The sequence below is a fragment of the Panthera pardus genome, unplaced genomic scaffold (genome assembly GCF_024362965.1).
Source record: "Panthera pardus isolate Hobbes unplaced genomic scaffold, ASM2436296v1 HiC_scaffold_13, whole genome shotgun sequence".
NCBI classification, from domain to species: domain Eukaryota; kingdom Metazoa; phylum Chordata; class Mammalia; order Carnivora; family Felidae; genus Panthera; species Panthera pardus.
In genome coordinates, this window is record NW_026526688.1 from 53015659 (window position 1) to 53030291 (window position 14633).

A 14633-nucleotide genomic window follows, 5' to 3' on the forward strand; every position below is an offset into this window, starting at 1 on the left:
TCCCCAAATACGATTGTTTGGCAGCATTCTGAATTCTCGGAATTGGGTACGTGATGTTAATCACTAATTACTTGGAGACCTGACCATCATCAGAATTTTACTGTTTAGCCTACAGTATTGTTGTAGCTGGTTTTGTATATATCTGGTTATTTTTTTCAGGAGTAGACTAATGCCTTCTGAATAATACGAGTTTTCTTTATCTGAAGTCATTAAAGTATTGCTGTAGTACATGCTGTACTAATCTTCCTAAAAGGACAATTTCCCAGAAACTTAACTGACTCCCAGGTTGTGATCAGACCCTGACTGATTGTCACAAATAGCCCCTGTGTGGAGCTTAAAACAGACTTGATCTTGGTGAAAGAGGAGTCCGCAGCTAAGAAAAACTTTACTGTCTATCATAGTTCTTATTCACGAAGATTCTTTCATGTTGCTTGGAAACCTTCTTCCCTTATGCACATTCTGACTTCTTTTTTAAGGTTTGGAGCAAGTATGTTAAGAAGTTGGGTGATTTTGCTAAGCCACAGAATATTGACTCAGCTGTGCAGTGCCTGAACGAACTTATAACCAACGCACTACACCACATCCCAGATGTCATCACTTACCTTTCAAGACTTAGAAACCAAAGTGTGTTTAACTTCTGTGCTATTCCACAGGTATGCAGTGCTGCTGTTCTTGTTGTAGAAGAGAGGTGGAAGCTACAGGCAGTGGTGTGGTGGTGGTGATGGGGGTGGATAGAATGCATTTACTATTTTGGTTTGCTGTATTCGGAATATGGGTCCTTAAAAAGAGGACTCTGGTCTGTTTTCTTTTGCTGGCGAAGAGGCAGTGTCTCACCATACCTCCCCTTTGCTCTATGACCACCACCCTCAGCTCAGCCTCGCTAGATCCTTATTCTCACAGTTAAATCTAGGGCTTTGGCTTAGATTTATGGGGAGTGCTGGGTAAAATGTAGGTGAAGGTGTTGTCATTACAAAGTCTTAAGCGCCTAGTTTTTGCTGTGCTTTTCCTAGACTCATGAGAACAGAACCTGGCCCTATGGACCTAGCCCCTCAATATCCTAGGAGCTTACACTTTTTAAATGCCTTACCAATTACTTTAACTCCAGTAAATGAAAGTTCTAGGATTTAACTGATTTGGAAACTCGATTTAATCTTTTAATGGCCAATCTTGAATTGTTGTTGGAGCTAAAATCTGTAGGCCTGACATAGGTTTCCGTTTATCCTAGAAATAGTACACCTTTGAGCTTGGGAACTATCCCTCCTTCCCATTTGTGCCCTACCCTCTCCTCCATGTTGGTTTTTTTCACATATGGTTTGTTTGTTGTAGGAAAAATAGAAAATTATTTGCAGATATTATTTTGAGATACATTTTTCAGCTCTATGACTCATTATTCTAGCATAGAAAATGTTGTATTGGCTCGTGTTTGTTTTTTCCAAATAAAAAGTTTTCATGGTCAAACCAAAGAATCATTTAAGACTGCAAAGATCACTTGAGGCTGTTGTTGAGGAAGGGAGGAGTGGGAAAGGTACAAGTTTTGATATGCTTTCTTCATGGGTACTTTTTCTTGGTCAGTTACATCTTAGCTCTTTGGCACTTTCTTATTCTATAGAAGATTTTTTTTTACGTTTTCACAATGGTGATTGCCTATAGTACCATTTCTTTTCTTTCATGAAATGAAATGAATTAGCATTTTCTTTCGTCTCCCCTACCTAATATCTGTAGGTAATGGCCATTGCCACTTTGGCTGCCTGTTACAATAACCAGCAGGTGTTCAAAGGCGTAGTGAAGATCCGAAAAGGACAAGCAGTAACTCTAATGATGGATGCCACCAATATGCCAGCTGTCAAAGCTATAATATACCAGTATATGGAAGAGGTGGGTTTCTATTTAACTACCTGGATAATTTCTAGCTATTTTTTATAGTATTTAAATAATGTCATTGTTTAAATAGTTTATATTTGAATATTAGATGATCCTAACAACTTATTGTGTTATGGTATAAAGAGACAGGACAGGAGTTGGTCTCCTTTATTTGGAAAGTTCATGTATGCATGAGTTACTGATTGTTCAGAGTTGCACAGCACCCTGGTGAGAGAGTATAAAGGCAGCAAGCCTTTAGGGTGGAGCTCCTAAGCAGAATCATAGGTTTTGAGCTGGAAGCTGATGTTAGAGGCCAGTCAGGCTTTTTGTTTTATGGGTGAGAAAAATGAGGCTAAGTCTTGTGGATGCAAATGCAGTATCTGACTGAGTAGATCTGGGACCCCAGTCCATCCACACTGCCTCACACCCAATCCAGTACTTTCTATGACTTCATAGGCCTCAACTGAGAAACCACAGTAGGGAATTTTGGCAAAGGAAAACCATCAAGTTGCAATGATATCTAAATTTTTTTTCTTTTTTTATAATTCTTTTAATGTTTTTATTTTTGAGAGAGAGAGAAAGTGTGCATGCAAGTGGGGGAGGGGCAGAGAGAGAGGGAGACGCAGAATCCGAAGCAGGCTCCAGGCTCTGAGCTGTCAGCACAGAGCTCGACGTGGGGATTAAACCCACAAACTGCGAGATCATGACCTGAGCTAAACTCGGATGCTTAACCATCTGAGCCACCCAGGCGCCCCGATTTCTAAATTTTCTAATGCAAATCTCATTTCAAGTACCAAAACCATCCTATAAAACAGAACATACTTGTTCAAGTCAAATATCTTTCTGTGGAGGGTATAATATATGACTAGGTTCAAAAAAGCCTTTTCTTAGAAGCTAAAACTCTAGGTCCTAGATCAGTGGTTCCTTTGTTTTTTTTTTTGTTTTTTTTTTTTTTAATAATGTTTGTTTATTTTTGAGAGAGAGTGTGAGCAGGGAGTGGGCAGAGAGAAAGGGAGACACAGAATCAGAAGCGGGCTCCAGGCTCTGAGCTGTCAGTACAGAGCCTGATGTGGGGCCTGAACCTACAAACCACAAGATCATGACCCAAGCTGAAGTTGGATGCTTAACTGAGCCACCCAGGCACCCTAGCAGTGGTTCTTAATTGGAGATACTTTAGTACCCCCTTCCCTGCAGGGGACATTTGGCAATGTCTAGAGATTTTTTTTTTTTTTTTTTTTTTTGACTGTCACACTAGGGAGCTGGGTGGCTCTGAGATCCTTAGGTATGTTCTTACTGAAGATTGAAATACTACAGAAATACATGAAAACATAATAAGATCTTCCTCTCCCCCCCCCCCCCCAGAGGTAACTATTGCTGTCAATAGTTTTCTGCCTCCTTCCAGTCCTCTGGCTATGCCTTTACAGGGATGCACTTGGTAATAGTGGTTTCCTCTAAATAGAATTCTGCAAAAACAGTTATTTCCTCTGATTTCTATGGCATATTGCACATTCTCCTTGGAGTTACGCCCTGTCTTCTGACGAGCTTTGGACTTCAGCATTTCTACCAGAGGTACCTGTAGAAGGCGTAAGAGAAAACTAAAGAAAAATTTTTTTAATCCTAAAATTCTTTTAGTGACTTAAGTGTTCAGCCATTGACCAAAAAATTGCTGCTTATGAGATTTGGGACGGTCTGGTTCACCATATAGCCAGCACTTACTCTGAGCTTACTGTGTGCCTGGCATAGCAACCAAAAAGGTGGGTGCTATTAATATCAAGGAAACTTGAGGCTGGTGCCATAATTTGGACCCAGATCTGGCTGACTTCAGACCATATGCTGTTCACTACAATTCTAAGGGGGTTGGATTATCCTTTCTAAACTGAGTAGTACTTTATTAGGCACTTTTTCTCTGTTTTGTATCAGTTAGAATCCTTTTATGTAGTGTGTAGTTCAGAGAATATTTTAGTTTTAATACTGACCACCGATTTCAAAAAACCATTTTTTAAAAATGTTGTTTGCTAGTTCCGTTACTATATTAACATTCAGATTTTATCTGGTGTTTTCCTTGCCCATTGGAATTAAATCCTGGTTGTGATCAACAGTTTGATTTGGGGCATGGGTACCCACACTACAGCTGACTGACCTCCCCACCCCCACTGCTTTTGTAAATAACTTTTTATTAAAACACAGCCATGCCCATTCGCATATGTCTTGTCTGAGGCAGCCTCAAAATACAGTAGCAGAGTTGAGAAGCTGCAACAGAGGGTGACCCACCAAGCTGAAAAGAATTTCTGGCCCTTTAAGGAACACTGATTGAGGTCATCAGTTTTTAAAGCTACTCTGGTGAAACCCAGCGTGATTTGGAGGAAACATTAATACTTGATCTGATTCAGAAAAATCTCAAGTCTTTCAAGTCCAAAGGAATAAAATGTGATAATGGTTTTAACGTCCTCATGAATGAAATTTCAAGTTAAAACTTTTTGAAGACCGCAAGTTGTCTATTTGCTGGTGTCCAGATATTAACCCTGATCCTACTTCTCACTGACCAAGTCTGTCCTTTGCAGGAAGACTGCAAGTCTTCTGTCAGCTTGGGGAGCCTGGGTGGCTCAGTTAGTTGGTTAAGCGTCCGACTTTGGCTCAGGACATGATCTCATGGTTAGATTGAGTTCGAGCCCCGCATCAGGCTCTGTGCTGACAGCTCAGATACTGGAGTCTGCTTTGGATTCTGTGTCTCCCTCTCTCTCTCTGCCCCTCCCCCGCACTCTCTCTCTCTCTCTCTCAAAAATAAACAAACATTATTAAAAAAAAAAAGGTTCTCAGATTAAAAACAAAAGGTTCTGTCAGTTCCCTGGGCTTAACTGGTGGTAACAAGAATGCACTCGCAGGGGCGTGTAAAGGTCTCCTCATGGGACTCTAATGTTTAAAGGAGGAGTTAGAGGGACACCGAACCTTCCTGAGGAGGTGGGCACTGCTCTTCCACACCCTCTGTCCTCTGGAGCAGCCTCAGCTGCAAACCAGTCTGGATACTTGTCAGCTGGCGAGAAGCTCAACCAGCTATTTTGGGACAGAAACAAATACTCAGGCAAACGGCCAGAAGCTGTTGTTTCCTTCTGTGCCAATGCTCACTCCTCGGCGAGGGCAACCTCTCTTAAGCGGGCACACCTTCCCATTTCACGCTACACTGTGCTTCCTCTAGAGCATCGTCCTGCTCTCCAGGCCCTTTTTGTGCTCACATCTCACAAGTGTTGTGCAGCATCGGCGGCCCTTGGGCACTTGCTAGAGCCTCACCCCTACTCAAACCTGTTGACTCAGAATCTGCCTTTACCAAGATCCCCAGGTGATTCCTGTGAACATAAAGTTTGAAAAGCACTGCTGGGGACGCCTGGTGACTCGGTTGAGTGTCCGACTCTTGATTTCGGTTCAGGTCATGATCCCTGAGTCCTGCCGGCCTCACTGGTCCAGGATCCTGCTTAAGATTCTCTGTCTCCCCCTCTGCCCCTTCCCCTCTCGTGTGCTCGCTCACTCTCTCTCTGTCTCAAAACAAGAAAAGTACTGCTGTACATCCATCCTTTCCTTCTCCGCTGGCTCTGCCTTTAACCACAGGAGGAAGTACGAGATTATATGTTGTGAACTGTCTCCACTTCTCTGTCCGTCTCTCCTGTGTGAGCCTAACCCCTGCAGGTATGCACTCCTGCTCCCGCCTCTCTCTCGCCCCCTCAAGATCCGCCTCCTCTTTATCTAAAGCCCCCTCCTTTTTGGGTCCCTCCTCTAGTTTGTATCTGCACTCTGGCCACTCGGCTTCAAAAAGTAAACAGATCAATACTTGGCTTGACTTTGCTCCTCTCTACCTCATCCCCATCCTCCTCTCCCTCACAGTTAAGCTTCTCGAAGGATTCATGTACTTCATGTTATTGATTCCCATTTTTTTCTCAACCCACCTCATCCTAGCTTTTGTTCATTCCTTGTCAGAACTTTTCTTACTGAGGTGATTTAATGACCTTCTAAGGACCAGTTTTTGTTTGTTTGTTTAAAGTTTATTTATTTATCTTGAGAGAGAGAGTAGGGGCAGAAAGAGAGGAAGAGAGAGAACCCCAAGCAGGCTCTGCGTTATCAGCTCAGAGCCCAACACGGGGCTCAGTCTCCCCAACTGTGAGATCATGACCTGAGCCAAGATCAAGAGTTGGGCGCTGAGCCGACTGAGCCACCAAGACTGAGCCACCAAGGCAGTGCTCTAGTGACAAATTTTTTAAAAATTCGACACTGGATCTTTCTCACCATGAAAGCCCTTCCCTGTCTTGGCTTCTGTGCCGCTTACTTCACATTTAACCTCTTACCCATCTGTCTCCTCCTTTGCCTTTCTGGCTCCTTATCTCCCAGAGTTGTCTTGATTTTCGTTTCTTCTGGCTGCACAAAATCTTCCTGGCATTCTCTTCTATGGCCAGGCTGTTTCCTCCACCCCATGCTTTTCACTCCAGACTTGATTATTCCAGTTCAGTCCTTGGTCATAAACCTTTTTTTTTTTTTTTTTTTTTTGACGTTTATTCATTTTTGAGAGAGAGAGAGAGAGCAAGCAGGGGAGGGTCAAAAAGAGAAGGAGACACAGAATATGAAGTAGGCTTCAGGCTCTGAGCTGTAAGTACAGAGCCCCATGTGGGGCTTGAACCCACAAACCACGAGATCATGACCTGAGCCTAAGTTGGATGCTCAACTAACTGAACGACCCAGATGCTTCTAAACCTTTTTTCTTTTTTCTTTTGGTTAATGACATTAGCTGTTCATACTTGTCAGAATTTTGTGTGCATTAGCCTTTGACCACGCAATTCTAGGACTTTACCTACACAATTAACTAGAAAATGTACAGAGATGCCGATTGTAGCATTTTGTCCTCAGTCCTTATTGGGAGGGGGTTGATTATAAATTATAGTGTGTTCACATTACGTAGGTTGTGTTTAAAAGGAATGACCTCTTTTTCTAGGTTCTGGCATTAAGAAATGTCCATAGAAGCTCCTGGCTCAGTTAAGCGTCTGACTCTTGATCTCAGCTCAAGGGTCATGAGTTCAACCCCTCATTAGGCTCCACAGTGGTCAAGGAACTTACCTAAAAAGAAAGAAAGAAGGAAAGAAAGAAAGAAAGAAAGAAAGAAAGAAAGAAAGAAAGAAAGAAAGAAGAAAGAGGGAGGGAGGGAGGAAAGGAAGGAAGGAGAGAGAGAGAGAGAGAAAGAAAGAAAGAAAGAAAGAAAGAAAGAAAGAAAGAAAGAAAGAAGAAGAAAGAAATATCCATAAAATATTATGTGAGTGAGACACCTAGGTGGCTCAGTCGGTTAAGCATCCAACTTCAGCTCAGGTCATGATCTTGCAGTTCATGAATTCAAGCCCCTCGTCAGGCTCTGTGCTGACAACTCAGAGCCTGGAGCCTGCTTCGGATTCTGTGTCTCCCTTTCTTTCTGCCCCACCCCCACTGTGTCTCTGTCTCTCTCAAAAATAAATAAACATGAAAGAAAATTTTCAAAAAAGATTAAAGAAATTATGTGAGTGAAAAAAGTCAAATTACAGCATAATATGTTTATAACTTATCTTAAAAATAGTTGTGTATAATTTCATATACACAATATAGTCATATTTATACATTATATAGAACAGCCATTCTATATAGTGTATAGACTATATAATACATATATATGACCTTTTATATGTTTTTATATTGGCTTATATGCACATGGCAAGAGGTATAAAAGTAACTACACCAGTATATGATAATACTGTATTGTGTATGACATTTCATACATTTTTATCTGAGGTTATAAGGGCATAGTGAGGAAAAGTATAAAAGTAACTATACTGGCCTGTGGCTGAGGGGCAAGTAAGGGAATTTTGGCTCCTTTTTTAACTTTATTTTTGTATTGCTTGTTTTTATAAGCTTAACTCCATTATCTAAATTTTTTTGAAAAGAAAGAGGAAATTGTAGTTTAAATGAAACCTTTTTCTTCTTCTTTCTAGAGCTATTCTTGGTATCATAATATTAGGTATCAGATATCATTAGCATATTTCTGTAGGCATTTTTTTCCCAGTGAGCTCTCTGCCCATTGTGGGGCTTGAACTCATGATCCAGAGGTCAAGAGTCACATGCTCTACTGACTGAGCCAGCCAGGCACACCTGTGGGCATATTCATTTATTTTCTTGTCATACTAAATCGCAGCTGTGCCCTTTCAGTGGTGAGGTGGGAGGGTGGCAAGAATATAATCTGTCTCTGGAAAAAATACCCATTATATCGTTCAGTCGGTTAAGCGTCTGACTTCAGCTCAGGTCACGATCTCACAGTTTGTGGGTTTGAGCCCCACATTGGGCTCTGGGCTGACAGCTCGGAGCCTGAAGCCTGCTTCACATTCTGTGTCTCCCTTGCTCTCTACCCCTCTCCTGCTTGTGCTCTCTCTCTCTCTCTCTCTCTCATAAAATTAAAAAAATATTTTTTTAATACTCATTATATAATGAAAGTTTGGGGAAAAAAATTATTTAAAAAATATGCCCGCTTTGTAATCTTCCTCCTTTTTGTCTCTGGGCTCACATCATTGTCCCTTTCCCCCTCAGTCATCTCTTAACTGCTTTGTCAGCTTAGTGAGGGCCTCCTGTGTGCCAGGCTCAGTGCTGGGCTGGAGGCAGAAAGGTAAGACGTGGTGCCTTAGAGGCTCGCAGTCTAGTGAGGGAGATGCATAGACATAGATGAATTCAGTGCTAATTGATAAGGTAGGAGTCTGTGTAGGAGAGTGGCATGTGGCCCAACCTGAGAGTTCAAGGCAGGTTTTCTAAAAGACTAATACCTAAGACTTGGGCAACAGGTCAAGTTAGCCAGGTCAAGTTAGCCAGGTGAAGGAGTGTGACAGGGGCATTCCGGGCAGAAGGAACAGTGTGAGCAAAGGGGAACAGACGCATGCAGAGCATCAGAAGTAGAAGACTACAGCGGGTAGTTGTTCTAGAGTGAGAAGAGACAGGTGGGGAGCGGCAGGCGAGGCCGGAGAGGCCCAGTGGGCCCAGGTCATGGGTGGCCTCACGTTCCACATCATGGAACTCAGAGCTTATTCAGCTGGTGATAGGTAGCCACTGAGGGTGTCAGGCAGAGGTTTTTAAGTTTCTTTGGTGACAGCGTGGAGAGCAGGCGAGTGGACTTCAGGGTTCAGGCGGAAGGAGAGTCAGGAGCTCAGGTTGGAGGTTGGTGACAGCTCAGATGAGAGGCATTGAGGGCATAGCCGGCAGCAGTGGCTGTAAGCATGGAGGCGAGGCCTGGAGGCAGCAAAGGTGTCAGGTCTGTGGAGGTGGAGGAGGGTGAAGGCACCGGGAAGACTCGAGGATAACTCTCTGGTGCCCTGCTTCTGCTCTCGCTTTTCTTCATCTAGCCTGTTGCCCACACCACAGATTCCATCTTGTTTGGCTGTGTTCGCCCAGTCTTTGCGATATCATTTCCCCTTTTCTGTGTTGCTCTCCTCCAGCCCAAACTATGCTGACGTTACCAAGCTCCACTCTGTTCCCGGCTCTGAGGCGTTGGGGATGCGAAGACCAGGGAGGACCTGGGTGGCTCCCCAAGTGCAGGCCTCCTTGCTTGCTCCCTAGGACAGGCTGTGGGATTACCGGGCCTCGGTTGACATCCTGCCTTGTTAGTGGAGTGACTTGGAGTTTCCTTTCATGTTCTCTGAATCTGTTTCCTTGTAAGAGAAACGTGGCTATAAAATACCTACCTGTTTAGGGTTATTGTAAGAAGTAGACACAGAAGATAAAGTTCCTAGGACTCCATAAGTGGCACTTAACTATTTTTTTTTCCTTTCTTTAACAGATTTATCATAGAATCCCCAGCTCAGACCCATCTTCTAGTAAAACAAGACAGATCATCTCCACCATCAGGACACAGAATCTTCCCAATTGTCAGCTGATCTCCCGAAGTCACTACTCCCCTATTTACCTGTCATTTGTCATGCTCTTGGCTGCCCTGAGCTGGCAGTATCTGAGCACCCTGTCCCAGGTCACAGAAGACTATGTTCAGACTGGAGAGCACTGATTGGGTAAGAGTGGGAGCTAACGCTCGCCGTGGAATAGACTGACCTTTCCTTCAAGGAAGGATGCTGGTTTCCCCCTCCCCCTCCATTTCCCTCCTGCTCTAATTCCTAAGAGAACTCTGTGGACTTGGACCTTTAGAAACTGTGACATGCAGTTGAGAAGATGAGGATAAAAGGGAAGGATAGCTCACCCTCGGCTAGCAGGTACTTGTGGGCGTGCTCACATCTGCGCAAGGTGGCCAACAGCCGGGCACTCCTCGCTGCAGGGCAGAGGAAATGGTTGCGTATGGGGTTGCTGAGAGATCTTATTTCGTGTGAGTCCTGGCTAGAATTCTAATGAAATGTATTTAATTTGAAGCAACCTCGGAATGAATACATGTCCTAGCAGGAAGTGAATTTTTCTCGGTTTGGTTCTGATTTTTCTCATTTTGTTTTCTCTTCAGTTGATTTGAATGTGGCAGATGTCAGTGTTTGTAGCTCTAGGTGGTGGTCCCATGTTTCCTAAGAATGCAACTGTCTTCTGCACGTGAAGGCTAAGGATTCACTTCTGGGTGTTCTGGAATGGTTTCCTCATTTAAAAGGAGATTAGCTTTCCCAGAGGAACTGCAGGATTGCCTTTGGCCCCATTGTAGAAGACTGGCCTCCAGTCAAGACTGACTTCTTGAGAAGACACCATATGTAAAGATACGTTCGTAAAAAAGAATGGAATTACTCTGCATTTGTCAAGGGCAGTTCACTTGAAAGCCTGGAGGCACATGGCAGATAAGAAGTCAAGAGCGGAGTTAGTGACCGAGGGCCAGGGGGCTTGGCCCGCTGCTGCCCGCAGAGCGGACCAGAGCGGTACCAAGAGCGAGGATCCAGCTGCCTGGCCCCGGCTCCACGGCGCCCGCCGGAGATGAGCAAGTGACAGCATTGCCTCACTGCCCAGCCCGTAACCTGCATTGACTCTGCCAGCCTACTCTAAAGTGGGCCGATTCTCTTAGCCGCAGCAGATTTTATTACATCCAGGGGGCTTGTGGTTGTGGTGGTTGTTGTTACTGTTTTGTCCTTTGTTTCTGTTTTTAAAAAAAATCACGTTTATACACTGAAGTTTCAACAAAGACAAAAATGTTTTCAGGTGATGGGCTGGGAAGCCGAATGTACTTAGCCTAATTCTTCTAGCATCGCTGTTTGCCTTCTTTACTCCCACGCAGCCGGGGTTGGTGATGCGTTCTCACCCAGTGACTCACCGAGAATCTCAGCCTGGACCAGGGAGGACCCCTCTCTAGGGGTGTTTGAAAAAGGCCCTCAAGCTGAGCAATCACTGTCGTAGGGCATTAAAGTGCTTTCTAGAAGCCATTAATGCTCTCCATGTACATAGTATATAGTCTACTCTTTTGCTGCTGTCCTTTGTGGATGGTGACTTAATCACCGAAGTTGAGGGTTTTCCCCAGCAATAATATTGGCCTTGCATTGTTATACGCACACCCACACTGATTTTCGTCCTGTGACTGCCGCCGCCTGACACAATGGCTTAGTTTTGGTCTGTGGGAGCTGCAGTTGGTGGATTGGTTTGGGGCTCAGTCCTGGACAAACTTGTCACCACGCTGAAGCCAAAGTCCTTTGCCACCTGGAGTACAGCTGTAGTGTACTCAGATCAGTAATTACTCAACAGTAATTTCCCAAGTAATTTAAACATCGGAATTTGGTTAAAGATTCCAAGGTAGGTTGTTATAAATTTGTGCGTTGAAGTATCAGATTAGTTCTGTCCTGTGTAGAACACAGGACAACTTGGTGGAGAGCCTTGGTCGGAGGTGGATGTACCGGAAGTTTTCCTCCCGGCTCACTTGTGACCTGTGCGACTTTCTAAGCTTCTGTAAGGTTTATTAGATGACCTTCTAGGTCCCTCCCAACTGTAAAGCTGTGGAATTTTTCCTATCGCTGACTTGTGCCAAGGTCTTAGCTCTACTGTCCACTCCTGAGTGCTTTGGAAGACAATTGCCCTTCTGTTTCTCTACTTAAATTGCCACGTAAAATACAGGATACTCAGTTAAACTTGAATTGCAGACATAATAGTGTTTTTTAGTAGAATTATGTCCCCCAAATTGTATGGGACATACTTTTTTTTTTTTTAATGTTCATTTTGAGAGAGCATGTGAGCGAGAGGGGGAAGGGCAGAGAGAGGAGAGAGAGAATTCCAAGAGGGTCCTGTGCTCAGTGCGCAGAGCCAGACACAGGGCTCCATCTCACAGACCTTGAGATCATGAGAGCCGAAATCAAGAGTCAGACGCTTAACCGACTGAGCCATGCAGGTGCCCTGCACAGGATATATTTCTACTAAAAAATTGCTTGATCTGAAATTCAAATCTAATTAAGCATCCTTTATTTTTGTTAAATCTGGCCACCTCACTCTGTTCCACACTTTAATTATTCATCAAATATTTAGCATCTCTGGCCCATAGTCTACTTGATTTCTACTTACAGTGGAGTATTTCTAGCTTTTCCTCAGAGGAGGATCTGACCCATCTGAATCTAAAATTCCATTATAACAGACCTGAGCAGGAACCTGCTCTCCACATTCTGGGAGCTTCTAGAGCTCCAGGTAAAGCCTGTGCAGACACACAGAGCCACCTATCTCCCTTTGGGAAAGTGCTTGGAGCAATTACCCAGAAGCCCATTCTATCAGAACCATTTCTCTGGGTCCGGCATGCACATGTGCATAGGGGAGGAGACATGGCTAGCCATTTGTTAATTCTTAGCAGCTTTGGAAGCAGAGCTCTAAGGCTGTGGTTCTCAGCCTTTAGCATCAGAGTTGCCTGAAGGTCCCAGATTGCTAGGACCATTTGTCTCTCAGGTCTGGGGAGGTACCCCAAAACTTGCATGTTAAGTTCTCAGGTGATACAAATACTGCTGCTGGACAGGAGCCCAGTTTGAGAACCACTGCTCTAAGGCCTTATTCTTCAAACTTGAGTGAACATATTGAATTACCAGGAGTCTTGTTAAATTGCAAACGCAGACTGAGGTCTGGCCCAAATTCTGCATTTCTGACAAGCTAGGTGATGGCCATGCTTTTCAAGTGTAGCTATCTGATGTATGTGAAGAGTGGGACAGGTTCAACTGTGTGCTCAGATGCTAAGTCTAAACTAAAATCACGCCCTTCTCCAGGGAATAAATGAAAAGGCACAGACAGTCACTTCCATCTATCAGGACAGGCACCCCAGGAAAACATGGCACCAATTGAACTGAGGTGACAGGGTGGTGGTCAGTGAGGTAATTTGAGGTTTATGAAAGAATTGACATCGATTCCAATCCTAAATAGACATTGTTTTATTTTCTAACAAAGACTCAAGCTGACCCTGAGGATGCCGTGAAGTTCATTTGGGTACTTCGTTTTAGGGCAGCTCTTTCACCTTCCAGGGGGGAGGATGGGCTGCAGGTGGGCACGTGGCAGACAGGATGGAAACGGGATCATTCAACTCCATTTGGAGAGCAGGTCGAATTTGTTAGAACTACATTGAGGTTATGAATGTCTTCTGATTGCAATTTTAAGAATAAAGCGATTGCAAAATTTGTGGCTTTGGTAGCCTTTGTTAAACACTTCTGAAACATGTCGGGTTTCATAAATTTTCCCTTCAGTATTCACCGGGTGTAAGAGCTTATTTGATGATGCAGTTTCGGATTCCTTGTTTTTAATGTTCATTTATTTTGAGAGAGAGTGCGCAAGCTGGGGAGGGGCAGAGAGAGCATCCCAACTAGGCTCTGCGCCATCAGTGCAGAGCCCGATGAGGGTCTCGATCCCGAGAGACACGAGGTCATGACCTGAGCCAAAATCAAGAGTCAGAGGCTTAGCTGACTGAGGTACCCAGGTGTCCCTCTGATTCCTAACTTGCAATTCACATCAAAAGTCACACTTTCCATGCTTCTGGAGCGAGTCTACCTCTCAGGGAAAGAAGTCACGTGTTGATAGGCCAGTGGGATGGCTGCAGTTTCTTTCCCCCGTTCCCAAGAACTGGTACGCGTCTTTGCTTAGGATTCTTAACTAGGCCCATGCAAAGCCACGGTTCTTAACCAGCAATGTAAATCAGAGACCTAGGGAACTGAGAATATGACACACAGGCTCTGCCTCCATCCCGTTCCAACATCGGAGGGGACCAGGGAAAGCCGGTCCTTCACTAGGACACCTGCGTCATGGCATCACCGATACGCCATTGTTTGTGTGAATCCTCACACAGGTCACTGCTGGCCTGTAGCTGGTAAAATGCGGAGTATGGCTTTGTTCTTAGCTCCTTAAGCAGGGGCAGAGTTCATCAGGGCTTGAGGCAGTTTAGGGGATGAATTTACAGAACAGGGTGGATGAAAACGGCAGAGGCCTAAGAAGAGAGAAACTGGTTTGAAAGTGCGGCTGGGGCAGCGAGGAGTTAAAGTAGGCATTTATTTAGTTCCCCCTAATTGAGGCAAGAGACCCCCGGTTAGAGTTTCAAGGACCCCCCAGATGCAGGAAAATGTTGATTCCACGAGATAAGGACAGACAGCAGCTCCGAGTCTACAGACAGCGGGATCCCCACCAGAACACAAGGCTTCGCGTTAAGGGAGCAAACTTTTATTGGCACCGTCATTCCTTTCCTCGTTAAATTAACAGAGTGAAGCAGTGATTTTTTAAATGGTTAAAGCTGGCTTCTCCCAAACGAGCTCCACTGTGTCAGGCTGATAGGCCTGTTTGCTCACGACCACCCGGTTTTGTTGTAAGGAGACAGC

At 44.4% G+C, this 14633-nt stretch overlaps 1 protein-coding gene across 2 annotated transcripts in view; it reads left to right on the forward strand.

The window, feature by feature from the left end:
- The window catches only part of FDFT1 (farnesyl-diphosphate farnesyltransferase 1), a 38104-nt gene extending 27809 nt beyond the window's left edge, over positions 1-10295 (forward strand). For both annotated transcript variants that reach the window (XM_019440955.2, XM_019440953.2), the window contains 3 exons: positions 477-653; positions 1723-1875; positions 9680-10295. In XM_019440955.2, coding sequence (XP_019296500.2) covers positions 477-653; positions 1723-1875; positions 9680-9901 — 552 coding nt within the window. In that variant the 3' untranslated portion in view covers positions 9902-10295. The remainder of the gene's footprint in view (positions 1-476; positions 654-1722; positions 1876-9679) is intronic.
- Positions 10296-14633: the final 4338 nt, after the last annotated feature.